The sequence below is a fragment of the Sander vitreus genome, chromosome 12 (assembly GCF_031162955.1).
Source record: "Sander vitreus isolate 19-12246 chromosome 12, sanVit1, whole genome shotgun sequence".
NCBI classification, from domain to species: domain Eukaryota; kingdom Metazoa; phylum Chordata; class Actinopteri; order Perciformes; family Percidae; genus Sander; species Sander vitreus.
The window spans coordinates 4067721-4081353 of record NC_135866.1 but is presented as its reverse complement, the minus strand read 5'-3'; the positions used below and the strand labels follow the sequence as shown (position 1 = coordinate 4081353).

At 42.1% G+C, this 13633-nt stretch overlaps 1 protein-coding gene across 3 annotated transcripts in view; it reads right to left on the bottom strand.

The window, feature by feature from the left end:
* LOC144526270 (epidermal retinol dehydrogenase 2-like) overlaps positions 1 to 13633 on the bottom strand; it is a 76330-nt gene that overhangs the window by 30088 nt on the left and 32609 nt on the right. For 2 of the 3 annotated variants that reach the window (XM_078263620.1, XM_078263621.1), the window contains exons 6-7: positions 6948 to 7073; positions 3999 to 4562 (exon numbers count right to left, since the gene is read on the bottom strand). In XM_078263620.1, coding sequence (XP_078119746.1) covers positions 4460 to 4562; positions 6948 to 7073 — 229 coding nt within the window. In that variant the 3' untranslated portion in view covers positions 3999 to 4459. Of the gene's footprint in view, positions 1 to 3998; positions 4563 to 6947; positions 7074 to 13633 lie in introns of those variants that run through there. The other variant, XM_078263622.1, reaches the window with a different exon arrangement.

The following is a 13633-nucleotide window of genomic DNA, read 5'->3' as shown; positions in this document are numbered from 1 at the left end:
TGCTTATAAACTCCTTGAACGGATTATAGTAACTTTTAGCACGGCTTATTGTAGCAAGGTTACCACAAGAAAAACGTGTAGATTATCAAAAAGACATTGGACCATTGAGGTTTGTTTGACTGCCGATGTTAGCTAGCAGCGTTAGCGCGCTAATGTTAGCTCTGCTAGCTAGCGCGCTGCAATCATGTCCGATGGCAGACAGAGTTGCAAAATAAAAAGCAATCCAACAGCACATTATACAATGTAAACAAAGACATTTTCTTGCGGCGGCCTTTATAAAATGAGCAGTGATGAAAGTTATAATAGTCTAGCATGTTATGATCGGGAGTGACTGGAGACTATGCTCTTCTTTTCCGTTTTTGGTGAATTTCTGTAGCAGAAACAGCGGCACGTATAGGCCTGGAATATGAAGTAGCGTGTTGAGTCCTTTTTTTTTTTTACACGGTTCCAGGGAAGACGGGGAAAAACGTTTTGGTACATGTGGACGTGGCTTGAGATCCTCCTCAGCAGGGCTACTGCATGTCCCTAGTGTGAACCTCAGCTCCCTGGGAGAGAGGGCTTTCAGCTACACCGCCCCCAAGCTGTGGAATTCACTGCCAGACCACATCAGACACTGTGACTCAATTACTGACTTTAAAAACAGACTTAAATAATATATCTCTTCTCTTTTTTTTTATGAGAGGACTATAATTTTAACAATGTTTGATTGTTTGTTTGTGAAGTGACCTTGGGTGTCAGGAAAGGCTTTTTAAATAAAATGTATTATTATTATAATACCTTATTGTCCCACTAGAGCACTGCGCTCCCAGAATGCAGTTACTTCTGGTTCCTAGAGTCTCTAAAAGTAGCTATCAGGCTCCTCTCCTGTGGAACCAGCTCCCAGTCTGGGTCCGGGGGGGGGGGGAGACACTAGCCGCTTTCCGACTGGAAGGATTTTTGCAGTTCCTAGAACATAAAATTCCTAGAACCCTTTTTTTCTCGCGTTCCGACTGGACAATTTTAACAATTTTTAGCCATCTTATTCATCACTAATTTCATTTCTGACAACGTGTTAGGCGAGAAATTAACTGTTTAGATTTCGAATATAGGCAGTCTTGCGAAAATTAATGCCGAATTGACAATTTGCTTCAAGGTTTTGAGAGTTGAGAAGCTCCATGAAGTGAGGCGCCTGCCCCGGCCGCTAGCTCGTCGCTCGGCCAGTCATGCTCATAGACCCCGCTGTAAGCTGGAGGTCTCTCAGACCGAACACATATCCATCGTAAGATTAACGGGAACCTGTGGTTAACTGTCTTTTCGGAGTTAAACTCCACAAGCGTGTCCTGCGGCTCGCCGGCCGTCACACACACACACACAGTCACATACACACATGTCCACAGCGCAGCAGGCAGAGGCGGGGGAGAGAGAGATACCCGTTTCTCTTCAGGAGACTTGTTTAAATTATGACAAATGTGCTATATACATTAGATTTAGTATTTAGTTCATACTTTTTTTGGTGCATTTGTTTTCTGATTTTAACGCTATAAAGACCGTTGCCGTGCTTGCATCACTCCCTTACCCCTCCTATAGTTCCTATGGCCACTTGGCCAGTGTGAATGCAATTGGGAAAAAAACGGTTTTGGGGGAGAGTAGTTAGTAGATCTGTTTAGAAGTGGATTTTCCTATAACTACGTTCCTGTAACTACTTGGTCGGAAAGCAGCTACTGTCCCCACATTTATGAGTAAACTTTAAACTCTCCTCTTTGATAAAGCTTATATTGAGGAGTTGCAGCGTTCGCCTAGACCGGCCGGCACCCCTTCTCTTCGCTGCTTCTCTTCGTCGTCAGATTCATATACCAACCCTTATAGAACTGGCTCAGGTTAGCCTTGGACCAGCTCTTAATTATGCGGTTATAGTTTTAGACTGCCGAGGGACTTCCTTTGACACACTGGGCTCCTCTCTCCTCTCTTTCCATCTGTGTGCCCTCATGTCCTAGTAATGCTTGTTACTAACTTAGCTCTGGGGAGCTTATTCCCCCGGAGTCCTTATGTTTTCTCACCTCGCAGTTTTCCTTGGATTATTGTGGCACCTAAATCATAGTTGCAGCTGCCGCAGTGGTCCTGCTCGGCGCCCTGCTACACCCTGCAGTGCCCTGCTACGCCATGAACTACTACAACTACTATTTCTAGTAGAGCTGCCAATCTTTCTCTATAATACCATTCAAATTTCATTTATTTTCTTTTATAGTCAAATAATATTCAAATATTTAATGCTCAAATGCAACCTGTTATTAATATGTACTACACTACTCAGGCTTATGCATTGTCAACGCACTATAAGCATGTGGTTGTTGCTGTCCATTAGAGGGACTTCTAACATTAGCTGGCCTTGAAGGGGACCTACATCATGGCGACAAACACAAATCAACAGAGAACTCTAATAAAACAAGTGCAGTGAAGCGTCTCTGTTGTACAGGCTAACGGTGCTCGGTTAGCACAATGGCATCATCTTAGAAAGCACAGCCAAAACGATTTGTGATAAACTAAGTAACAATAGTGTTAGCCACGATGCTTCCTCCTAACCCTAAAACCCGCCAACGGTTTAGAAAAAATATGTTTTGTTTAAAAGATTGCCAAATAAAAATTCTTACCCTAGAAAGAAGCTGAAAAAAAAAAATTGTTCGTTGGATTCTCAAAATTCTGACGGTCCCTGAATGCGCCTCGAGAGACTCCACCGACATTATTTAAAAAAGCTCCAAAGTATGCCATTATAACTTTGTTATACTGCTCAAAAGACATTTAGAAGTTATTCCTACTTTTGGCCATGGTTGTGTTTGTTAATTTGAGATGCAAAACTTCCGAAAAGAGTGAAAAATGAGCTCACAGTGTAATAATTAGACAGGAGCAAAAAATGCTCACAAATGGCTTGGGTTTCAGATGGTTAATAACTAAGCCAAATGGTGCTGTCACTACTATTTCAGTGATTTATAAGCAACCGGTTTCTTACAGATTGTCACGTTCCTGAGAATACAGCTGTTAAAAGGTAATATATGAAGTCGAAGCTAAATGACAGCTTACATAAACTATAGCTGTCTCCATGAAGCTCCCAGCTAAGCTAACGTTACTATAACTCGCGAAACAAGAACGAGCTAACTAATGTTAACATAAGTACTTTGGTTCGGTGGATGTCGATTCACAACCGTTTCCCGTCCTTACAATTTCCAGCTGCAGCCTGTCACTCCTCCCTGTACTAACTATACTCGGAACGTAACGTTAGCTCTGTGATGTTGTACTTACATTACTCGGTACATAGTCTCGCTTTGCCAGACCCCCCTTCTCGGTATGTAACGTTTGCTTAGACCTCACAATGCCTTGTGTTTCTCACTCCAGCTAAGTTATTATTGTTCATAAGACGTGACATGACTGACACATGCAGGAAGGCGAGAAGACGGAGATTGGCTAACGTTAGCTAACATATTTATAAAAAAAAAAGTCACATTCGAATAGTAATTTCAGCATTCGAATAGTATTTATTTTTTCTACTATTTGAATTATATTTAACTTTCGGTATTCGTTCCAACAGCCCTAATTTCTAGTCATAGTTCCATTATCTTTATTGTGACTATAATTGCCACTGTTCCATCACACCCCCAATCGGCACCGTCAGACAACCGCCCACCAAGAGCCTGGGTCTGTTCGAGGTTTCTGCCTAAAAGGAAGTTTTTCCTCACCACTGTTGCACTAAATGCTTGCTCTTGGGGGAATTATTGAAATTGTTGGTTCTTTGTAAATTACAGAGTGTGGTCTAGACCTACTCTATCTGTAAAGTGTCTTGTGATAATCACAAGACACTTTACAGATCTTGTTATGATTTGATACTATGAATAAAATTGAATTGAATGTTAAACAAAATATTGATCAAAACCGAGTAGTTTTACATACGTAGTGTCTGGAGTGGGACTTGGTTGTTCTACACCCTTCTTTTGTGATTTTTGGCTTAATTATAAAACACACAATTCAGCTTCATGACAAAATCAACAATCTTTATTTAAACACTTTCAATATCTGCATTTGCAGGGACAATTGACCGACAAGGCATTGTAGTGCCTACGTCTTTATTTACTCAAAGTGACTCAATTGATATTGGATATAAAAAATAACATTTATATTTCATCAAAACATGTACAAGCTGTGTGCCGAGTCCTGATGATATGACCTGGAGCTACTCTACAGACACACAGAGCACACTCTGAATATGCAAGCTTTAATGCTCTGAAGATCATCATCCTGCAGAAACAAACTCGAGCAAACAGTCAGTTTCTCTGCACCGTCTGTCTTTTGATGACATTACAGGTTTAGTTAGTGTCTCTGGGTAACAGTGAGAGTGGATTTGACTGAATGCACACTAAGCTGCCTGAGGCCAAAGAAAAAGCTTGCCACAACTGTGTTCTACAATGACAACAAATGTCATGTTGAATGTGTGCTAGTGCTGTTTGTATTGCAGACTGGCGTTAGTGTGGCAGTCTACTTGGACTGACGATCCCAGGTAAGAGCCAAGGAGGGAGGCCTGCTTCCACTGCACAACACTAAAGAGGATGATGGAGGGACAGGATGAGGGCAGGGAACAAATATACAACACATTCATCTACTTCTGCTGCTTTCACAGCTGCAGGCGGTGCATCAACATACTGGGTCTCTGTCAGACCTTCTATCTTTTGCCACCGATATCGCTTGTGCTAGTTTTTCTGAAAATTTATTTATATAATATATACAGCCTCTAGAGGATTTTGGTTTCCGTCTGGCCTGAAGAGACTGCAGAAGACCGTTCAAACTTTCAAACATACAAGTAAGTGACGGTTAAAAATGTTGCTGGTTAGAAATTTAATATTTAAAAACCATAAAAGATGTTACTACTTTACAGTAGCCAACAAATAATTGGAAATTGCATTCTGAATGCAGACAGAAGAATTGCTCCATTAGCACCAGACAGTAGCGATTATACGGAAGTGTGAACGTCTCCTCCAGCAGTCGGCTGCTGGATTTATCAACTAACTCAATGAACTCCAGCTAAACCTATTCTCAATACATGGTTATTGACATGCTGTCAGAACAGCAGCTGGGAAATGAACAGCCCACCTGATTGAGACTTGTCACAACACTTTCTACTGAGACACTTTGGCAGCACCAATTGCTAGGCATTTCTCCCATGAGTGATCTAAAGAGTCCATTCAGATATTTCCTATTATATTAACGGGACACAAATACCAAAGCTATGAACAACATTTACAACCTGGAGGCCTAATGCTTCAGAGCACCTGCTGTAGTCAGGCTGACCTCTGACCCTTCATGTGACTCACAGCCAAGCAAGGCTATTACACAAGAACATACCAGTCAGTACTATACTGTCACTATGGCACAACTATCAGTACTAATTATATTACCACTATCACAATTCTCCGACACTAGCAAAGCAACAGACAGTTGCAGTGACGTATGAACCTAGAGCTGCAACTAACGATTATCGTCATCGTGGATTAATGTGTGGATTCTTTTCTGCATGAACGGATTAGATGGTTGGTCTCTAAAATGTCAGAAAATGGTGAAACATGTCCAGTGTTTTCCCAAAGCCCAAGACGACATCCTCAAATGTCTTGTTTTGTCCACGACTCAAATATATTCAGTTTACTGTCACAGAGGAGTGAAGAAACTAGAAAATATTCACATTTAACAGGCTGACATCACACAAGTTTGGCAGCTCTATATGAACTGCCAATCAGATTATTTACTCATTAATCCAAGGTGCCTGTGTGCAAATCCAGATTGTTCAGGCCAACTTTAATCAACCAACCGACTATAGCCGACTCCAGCACTGAGAATGGTAACGAAGGTAAGTTAAGAGCCCTATAGTCTACATCCACGACGTTCCCCTTCTTTCATTGCTCCGGTGCCGCCGGAAATGCCGCCGGATGTCACTCTTTTTGGCCCTCACTTAAAGATCCACTTGTTGGTCCCAGGAACTCACTACATTGACATTTATCAACATTACTGAGGCTCCAAACGGCATTCAAAAAGGCCTATAGAGCCGAATCGTAACCTGCGTTCGGTAAGAGCGACCATGCGGCCATCTTGCTGAGGTCAAAGTATGTAACCAAACTATGACGCCATGCGCCCAGTAACATGTGAGGTAAGGTAATGGTCAAGCCAATCAGAGGCCGCCCTACAGTCTGCACTACACGACTCAGTCTGCAGCACGTTTCAGGACAACACTGTTGACGTCACTGATGACATCCATGGATTCACTCAGTCTGTGGTAGATTCATTGGTAAAACAATAAATCAACTGTACCCAGAACTACAGTTCAATCATTCCACAGCCACAAACCATGGATTACCAAAACCATCGAGGAGGCCATGAACAAATGCACGCACGCACATTAGTTTGTGTCCCATTCATTGTCCCAATGCACATTAATCCAAATTGGTCAATTTGGCTGCAGAGGAGAGGCGAAGGAGAGTACCGACATTAATTGGTGCTGCTCCTGGCAAATAAAGCGGGGTGTTTGGTGTAAAACAACACCAAAAACCCACCTTTTTGGTGTTCTAAAGGTTATTCTGTCGTTATGTCAACATAGGAATGTGAAGAATAGGTATTCAGGAAAAATCCATGCAGGACAGAAACACAGCAATAACAATGGATGGATTTTTGGCCATGTCTGTGTAACTGTGTTTCTGTGGGGACATAAAGCTTTAGAGTCTGAGAATAGTGGTGATTGATATTTATCCATTAGTGTAAGCATGGCCTATTCAAAATAACAGGCAGCAGACTTTAAGGCTTGACATAAAGGCTTAAAAATAGAAATGATGGACATACTTTACTGTAGTTCTAAAAGGCCAGCACTATTGACTCAGGGGATATGAACTAATCTGTAGAGAGAGGTTCTGTGGAAGAGAACGGAGAAGGTAGACACTAACTTCTTGAGAGCAGTGATGAGGTACATGCTCTTGGGCATCAGCAGGAAAACCTGGTCTGTGAGCACAGCATTAATGATCTTCTTGGCTACATAGTCTGGATCCAGGATTGGCATCAGTCTTGGCCACCTGAAGAACACAAGAAAAAAGATTCTGAGAAAAAACTACAACTGCTAACAGCACTGAACCACTCACCAACAACTGTTGCGTTCCCCGTTTGCCCTGCGAGAGATGACTTGTGGCTTGGAATATCCCTTTAAAATGTCATTTCTTAACAATATGTAGAAGTTGAGGTACACAGGATGCAGACGTAACCACTCAACTATAAAGCACGTGTGTGTGTGTGTGTGTGTGTCTTCACACTTGGCGGGTGCATTGCCCAGTGACGTGCTGTGTCAAATTTGGTGCAATTTCGCCAGATGGCGACAGGAACCAGAGACGTTCAGAAAGAGGGTCACTGTTGAACTCTATTAAATATAGGGGCTAAGGGCCCTATTTTAACGATCTAAGCGCAGACTGGCGCTGGTTTAGGGCGTGTACGAATCCAGGCGCATGGTTCGAATGGTACTTAGTGTCTTCATTAATTCATAGGTGTGTTTTTGGCGTAACATGCAATTAACCAATCAGAATGTCATCTCCCATTCCCTTTAAAAGCCAGGCACGTTTGTACCTTGGCGCATTGCTATTATGACGGCAGATTTGCACCTTAATATTTTTACTTGTAATCTTTTGCATGTTTGTGTGCTGCTGCACTTTCCTGTGTGTGTAACAAGCATAGTGTGTGCACGCTGTTCATGAGCCTAGGCGCATTTTACTAATGAAAAACAATGAAAATGCTGCGCTATTGACTTTAGACCAGATTTTTGTTGGTCAATGGCGCAATCACTTTCCACTGGCTCAAGACAGCTATATGCCAAGAATGCACCTGAACACACCTCCCTATGGGCACACAGATGGCCACAGGTGCATTTGCTATTTAAACTACGTGGGGCTTTGCACCGCGCCGGGTGCCAGATAGGGCCCCTCAGACCGTTTTTTGGGCTGGGCGTATCTATCTATCTATCTATCTATCTATCTATCTATCTATCTATCTATCTATCTGAATGTTTTCAGGTGCAGGCGGAGTCACACACACACACACACACACACACACACACACACACACACACACACACACACACACACAGCAGGCATTAAAGGGTAACTATCGTTTTTTTCCAACCTGCACCTTATTTTCCTATGTTTTTGTGTCTAAGTGACTGATGGGAACACCAATCTTTGAAATTGGTCCAGTATTAAGCAAGATCGCTGCAGTCGGCAGCGGCGAAACAAGCTACAATGTAAGTTAATTGGGCAATTGTGCAGCTTGTATTTACTTTCACAAAAGGTGCTCGTTTTGCCACCGACAGGCTCAGATTAATATTCTAAGTGTCTGACAACATTATGGAAAGGATTTCTAAGTAGGTTCTGTTAAAGAGTAAGATCCTTTTTGTAAAACATAAAAACATTCGCAAAATTGCGTTCACTAAACCCACCACACTCCATGTAAATCAACAGTAATTTTAGCATCGTAAAATACACTTAACATAAAACTAAGAAAAGCCGTTTTGGGTCATCTTTCCACTTTTCCAACCATTACAACTCTAGTTTTGGTTGAAATAAACACATAGTTTACTGATTTAAATGTGAAAATATGTTGGCTCTAAAAGTATTGCTTTTTTAAATGGAGTCTGATGGGTTTAGTACTAGCGACTTCAGAGCGGTTTCTGGTTAAACAAAAAGGTCTCAAAGAGGTTTTAAAGGTCTATCTCTGAAGGGATCCTTTCCATAATGTTGTCAGACACTTAGAATATTGATCTGAGCTTGTCAGTGGCAAAACAAGCACTTTTGTGAAGGTAAATACAAGCTGGACAATTGCCCAATTAACTTACATTGTAGCTTGTTTCACCGCTGCCGACTGCAGCGATCTCGCTTAATACTGGACCAATGTCAAAGATTGTACAGAGTACAGATGTGAAAAGTAGAAAGTGACAGGTGAGGAGTTTGGTGCTGGTGTAAAGCATGTGTCGTGATGCCTTCAGGGGGCTGTTGGATGGATGACGGTACGGAGACAGAAAAAGGGATCGACACAAGTCTCAAAACACCTTTAAAACCTAACCCCAGGACATCTGGAAGTGTACCACAATGACCCTGCATATTTGTGTGTGTGTGTGTGTGTGTGTGTGTGTGTGTGTAAAAAAAATAAAGTCACTCTTATTCCAATGTCTACCAGTTTACGTGTCACAACAGAGACCTTAGGCTTATAAGTTGTTAGAGGTAGATAAAGTTTGTGTTTTGTATGACACACAAGTAGGAAGAAATGGACAATTCATACATCATACATCAAACAGCAGGTCACTAATCTTTAACACTTCTTTCTCTCGTAGCCGTTTTTGGTCTCGAACAACTCCTGAGGGAAACATCTGTCCCTTTAGCTGCTAAATGCTCCACTAGGTTTACCAGCTAGACTCTGACTTTGTCTGTCTGCTGAGCAGGTAGTGTACAGTGGCTATTTAAAGCGTTTTCCACTGATGCTGCCGGAAACCAGTGTGGTGAAAGCAGTGAGACTTGACCGAAACACTACACATGTGGGCTGTAAAACCAAAACAATGAGCTGAAAGAGGCTGAAAAGCTCTGTAGTTCTGAGGGCTATGGCTTTGCTCAAATTTTGCGCGGTCACAGAAGGCTTGTATCATGTGGATGCACTATAGCTTTAAGATCTTTATATAAAAAGACCTGAGTTAGTCATGTTGCTAGTCCACCGAGGGGAAAACAACTTACTGCTCTACATTGACTTGTATTGTGTGAAGGTTCCGCCTCGTCAATAACGTTGACCTCGTCAACGTTTTCGTATTTATTTTTAGCCCTTTCGGATTTTTCGGATTTGCTCGTTTTCCTTTCACTTCTAAGCAGTATTGACCTTTAAAAACTCAGTGACACAAACTCACAATTCAAAATTACCTAAGTAAAAGCTTTGGATGCTCACCTATTGTGAGCATCCATCTTGTCAGAGGTTTAGTCGACAACGAAGATTTTCTTTCCACGGATCTCTTGCAGCACTTTTTGCATGTGCTGGTCAAAGACCCGCGGCAGGTGGGTCTGCCTGAGGCTGCTGGCGTTTTCTGGGCGTGCGCCTCCCTGCTTGCAATGTTTAACAAGAAACAGACCTATCCTCTCATTTTCTCTAGCGGTATGTCAGCTTCAGCACACATTGCAACAAAATCTTCCACAAACTCACGCCTTGCATCTGTTGTTTTGGTCGTTGCCTCCATGGTAACTTTGGGATTTTCCCGCTGTAGATTTAGCTTTGTTCTTGAGATGAGCTTTTGATTTCAAATGGTCGTTACATGTGTCTTTGCGGGTCCAGTCAACAGTATGTTGACAAAACTTACAAAACAGTCGTTCATTCAGAGTTTCTGTTTCTGAGAGAGGCTGTCATTACAAATAAAAGAACCTGACACACCAAGCCAACGGCCAAGAACCAGTGGCGACAAAGGCCGACTGTGGCGTCACCTCACGTCGGCCCATGTCACCTTTGTCTTGGCCGAAAAATTGCACTGGAACACACCGCAGAGACTACAGCCTTTGGCCAAGTACCACTTACGTTGTGCACCTGTGTGAGAGGAAATAACTCTCCATGCCAGCAGGTGGCGGTAATGTATTTGTCATAAAAAAAAAAAAAAAAAAAAAAAAAAAAAGGGAAACAGAGTACAAACTGTTGCTATGGCACCTACAAGAAAACAGTGTTTGCCTGAACCAGCAGCGGAAGCACAGAGCCTATGTCACTCATCTGGCGAAAACACTGCGCCAAGAGTGTGTGAATGAAAAATGAAGTTGTTACATTTTCCTAATTTAGTAAGCCGGTCGGCTGGCTAGTTAGCTAGCTAGCTTGCTAGGGGGCTCAGTTGTCAGTTAAGCACCAACCACAGTGCACAGAGAGAGAGAGAGAGAGAGAGAGAGAGGTAGTAAACATCCATTAATTTATGTTCGCCGCGGTGTTCCGGGTGGGAGGTGCGTGCGCCATAACATGACGTCACCACGTCCATCATCTCCAGCGCCGCAAGATGTCGTGGCGCAAGATGCTCCGCAAGATGTCGTGGCGCGGGGTCTTGCATCTCTGAATTTTTGTAACTACGCGCCCCACTGCACCATGCTTTCAGTTCAACAGGGTCGGCTGGGAAGAACAGGTTAGTCTGTACAAACGTTTGTGTTATTCTCCATGTCCAGACAACAGGAAGTCAAACAGCCTTAAATATGTGGTCAGAGTGAGAGACACCACACTGGGAAAAGAAGAAACATTTTGCTGGAGAGTGTGGAAAAACAAGAGAGATCGTTTTGTCAAAGCTAAAAAAAACGGCTTCATGGAGAGTGTTCTTAACAGAGTTACAGGCAGACAGTCATTTTGATTTTGAGATAAATGATAGTCACGTTAATGATTTCAGTAGATGAATGTAATGTTTTGCGGTACGTCAGTGTTTATCGTGGATGTGTTTACTACTGTTGCCAGGAAGCCTGCTTCCCTCAACTTCTGCTCTCTTCTTCTCTACAACTTCTTGCTTATTTACAGATTATTTTGTATGTACGCCCTCTGGTGTTTCGGAGAATACTGCAACAAACAATGCTTGTAGCGTGCACGGCATCTCGAGTATACCCGATGCTTTAAAGTCATTAACGATAATAATAACGAGACAGCAATGCCGCCTTTAAACGCTGACAGTGGCGATATCAACATGTATTGTGGATACTCTTAACCAACACACACTCATATTTCGGAGCCGGCTTACTACGTCTTTGTGAGTCCGTCTCTCTACTCGGTCCGGTCCTGGTGGTTGATTGGCTCTCACAACGAGCCGGATTGGGTGGCCCATAAAACGGACCGCCATCAGTCCATGAGGCATTATTCAACATTTTAGTTGTGAAATTTTGGCTGTAAATTCTGAATCTGCAACATTCTCTGTCAGGTAAATGTAGTAGTACAATGTCTTTCACTGATCTAGAAGTACACTGTAAGTCAGTAGTAGGCTATACAGCGGGGTTACATATTAAGTGCTTTGGGGTCCTTCTGTAAGTAATTTTGAGGTAAAAAGGTTCTGGAGAAAGCTACAGGCAGCAATACCACAGGGCAAACAATCAGTTCATTCCAAACAGGCACATTTTGAACGGGCACTATACTAGTTTTATACAAAAAGAAGAAGTCAAGAGAAAAGAAATAAATAGGAGGCCAGTGAGATCAGAGCGGAGAAAATAATTGTGTGATTGGTTCATTTAAGCCGAGCAGAGGTAGCCTGAGGCGATAATAGCCAATCATTTGAAGCCATCAGAGCGATCAAAGAGAGCATTATTGACTTTGTGATCAAAGACGTTTCATCATTATAATTTATGGCCTAGTCTGAGAGGTGATTAGAGCGGCTGGCTGAACAACTCTCAGTAGAAATAATTCCACTGGTGACTACAGGGTGCCAATAGGCCCAACCACAACTGTGTGTGAATACACTATAATACTATAACAATCCTTAATAATGCATTTTATGTATCCAGCACTTTTCAAAACAAAGTTGCAAAGTGTTTTCCATAATTAAAATAGGAAGTTCAAAAAGAAACAAATACCGCAAAGTAATATGCATTATGATAAACGGCTGCATCATCAACACAGAGATATAATATACAATATAAATTACACTATTTTGATATAGCCAAGTGATGACTTAAACATTACACTAATGGATGTGGATATGGCTGCCTGAAGCTCAATGTTGGGCTCTTGAGTCCAACCGCAGTCTGTCACGGTGCATTCACTGGGTCACGTTCACTATACGTCACGTTTGGGGATTTGCATTATGACTGGTGAGAAAAGTGCTAACTTTGACATGAATTCGTGGCTCAGAATCAAAGGGCTGTCTGGTGAGGGTTACTCGCAGAGTTTAGCAGAGGGTGAAAAATGGATGGTTTTGAATATTGTAGTCACTGTGTCATCTTTTATTGATTTTTGTCTGGGTGGGTGTGGTGATGACGAGGGGGGGGGGGGATGTGTTCATGTTTTGAGTTGTATGTTGTGTATTTTGTTAAAAAAAATGAAAACTATTTTTTTTGGTTAATCGCACAAACAAAGACGTGTTGGAAATAAAATGATGTGCTCACATTAACCCTCCGAAGAAGATTTTATTTCCAATCTTTGGTTCGCCTTGTGTAATAATGCTTGTATAATCTCAACCCTGTAATGCACAATCAAGTTATAGACATCATCTATTTCAGGAGAACCTGGGCTATCCGGTTATGTATGCTGTAGGGATGTCACATGGATGTATGAATTGTTGACTATAAAGACAAAAGAAAAACTTAACGGAAATTAAATCTCCAAAAAGTGTATTGAAATCACGAAGAGAACAATAATGAACAAGACTTTTTTAATTGTTTTTCGTTTCAGAAAGACGTCGAAACGTCTTTCTGAAAACATTTTAAGCGAGAAATAGGCCATGCAGTTGCTGAATCTGTCTTCATTTCAGATCGACAAAAGGTCAGTTTAAAAGATTTGCCAGATTTTGAGAGGCTTAGTCACGCTCATCCTGCTTGCCATTTCCGGGTGAGTCCCGACTGCCCTGTCTCCGACTGAGCATGTCAGGTCGGCGAAAATGAAGGCCGAACAGACTCGA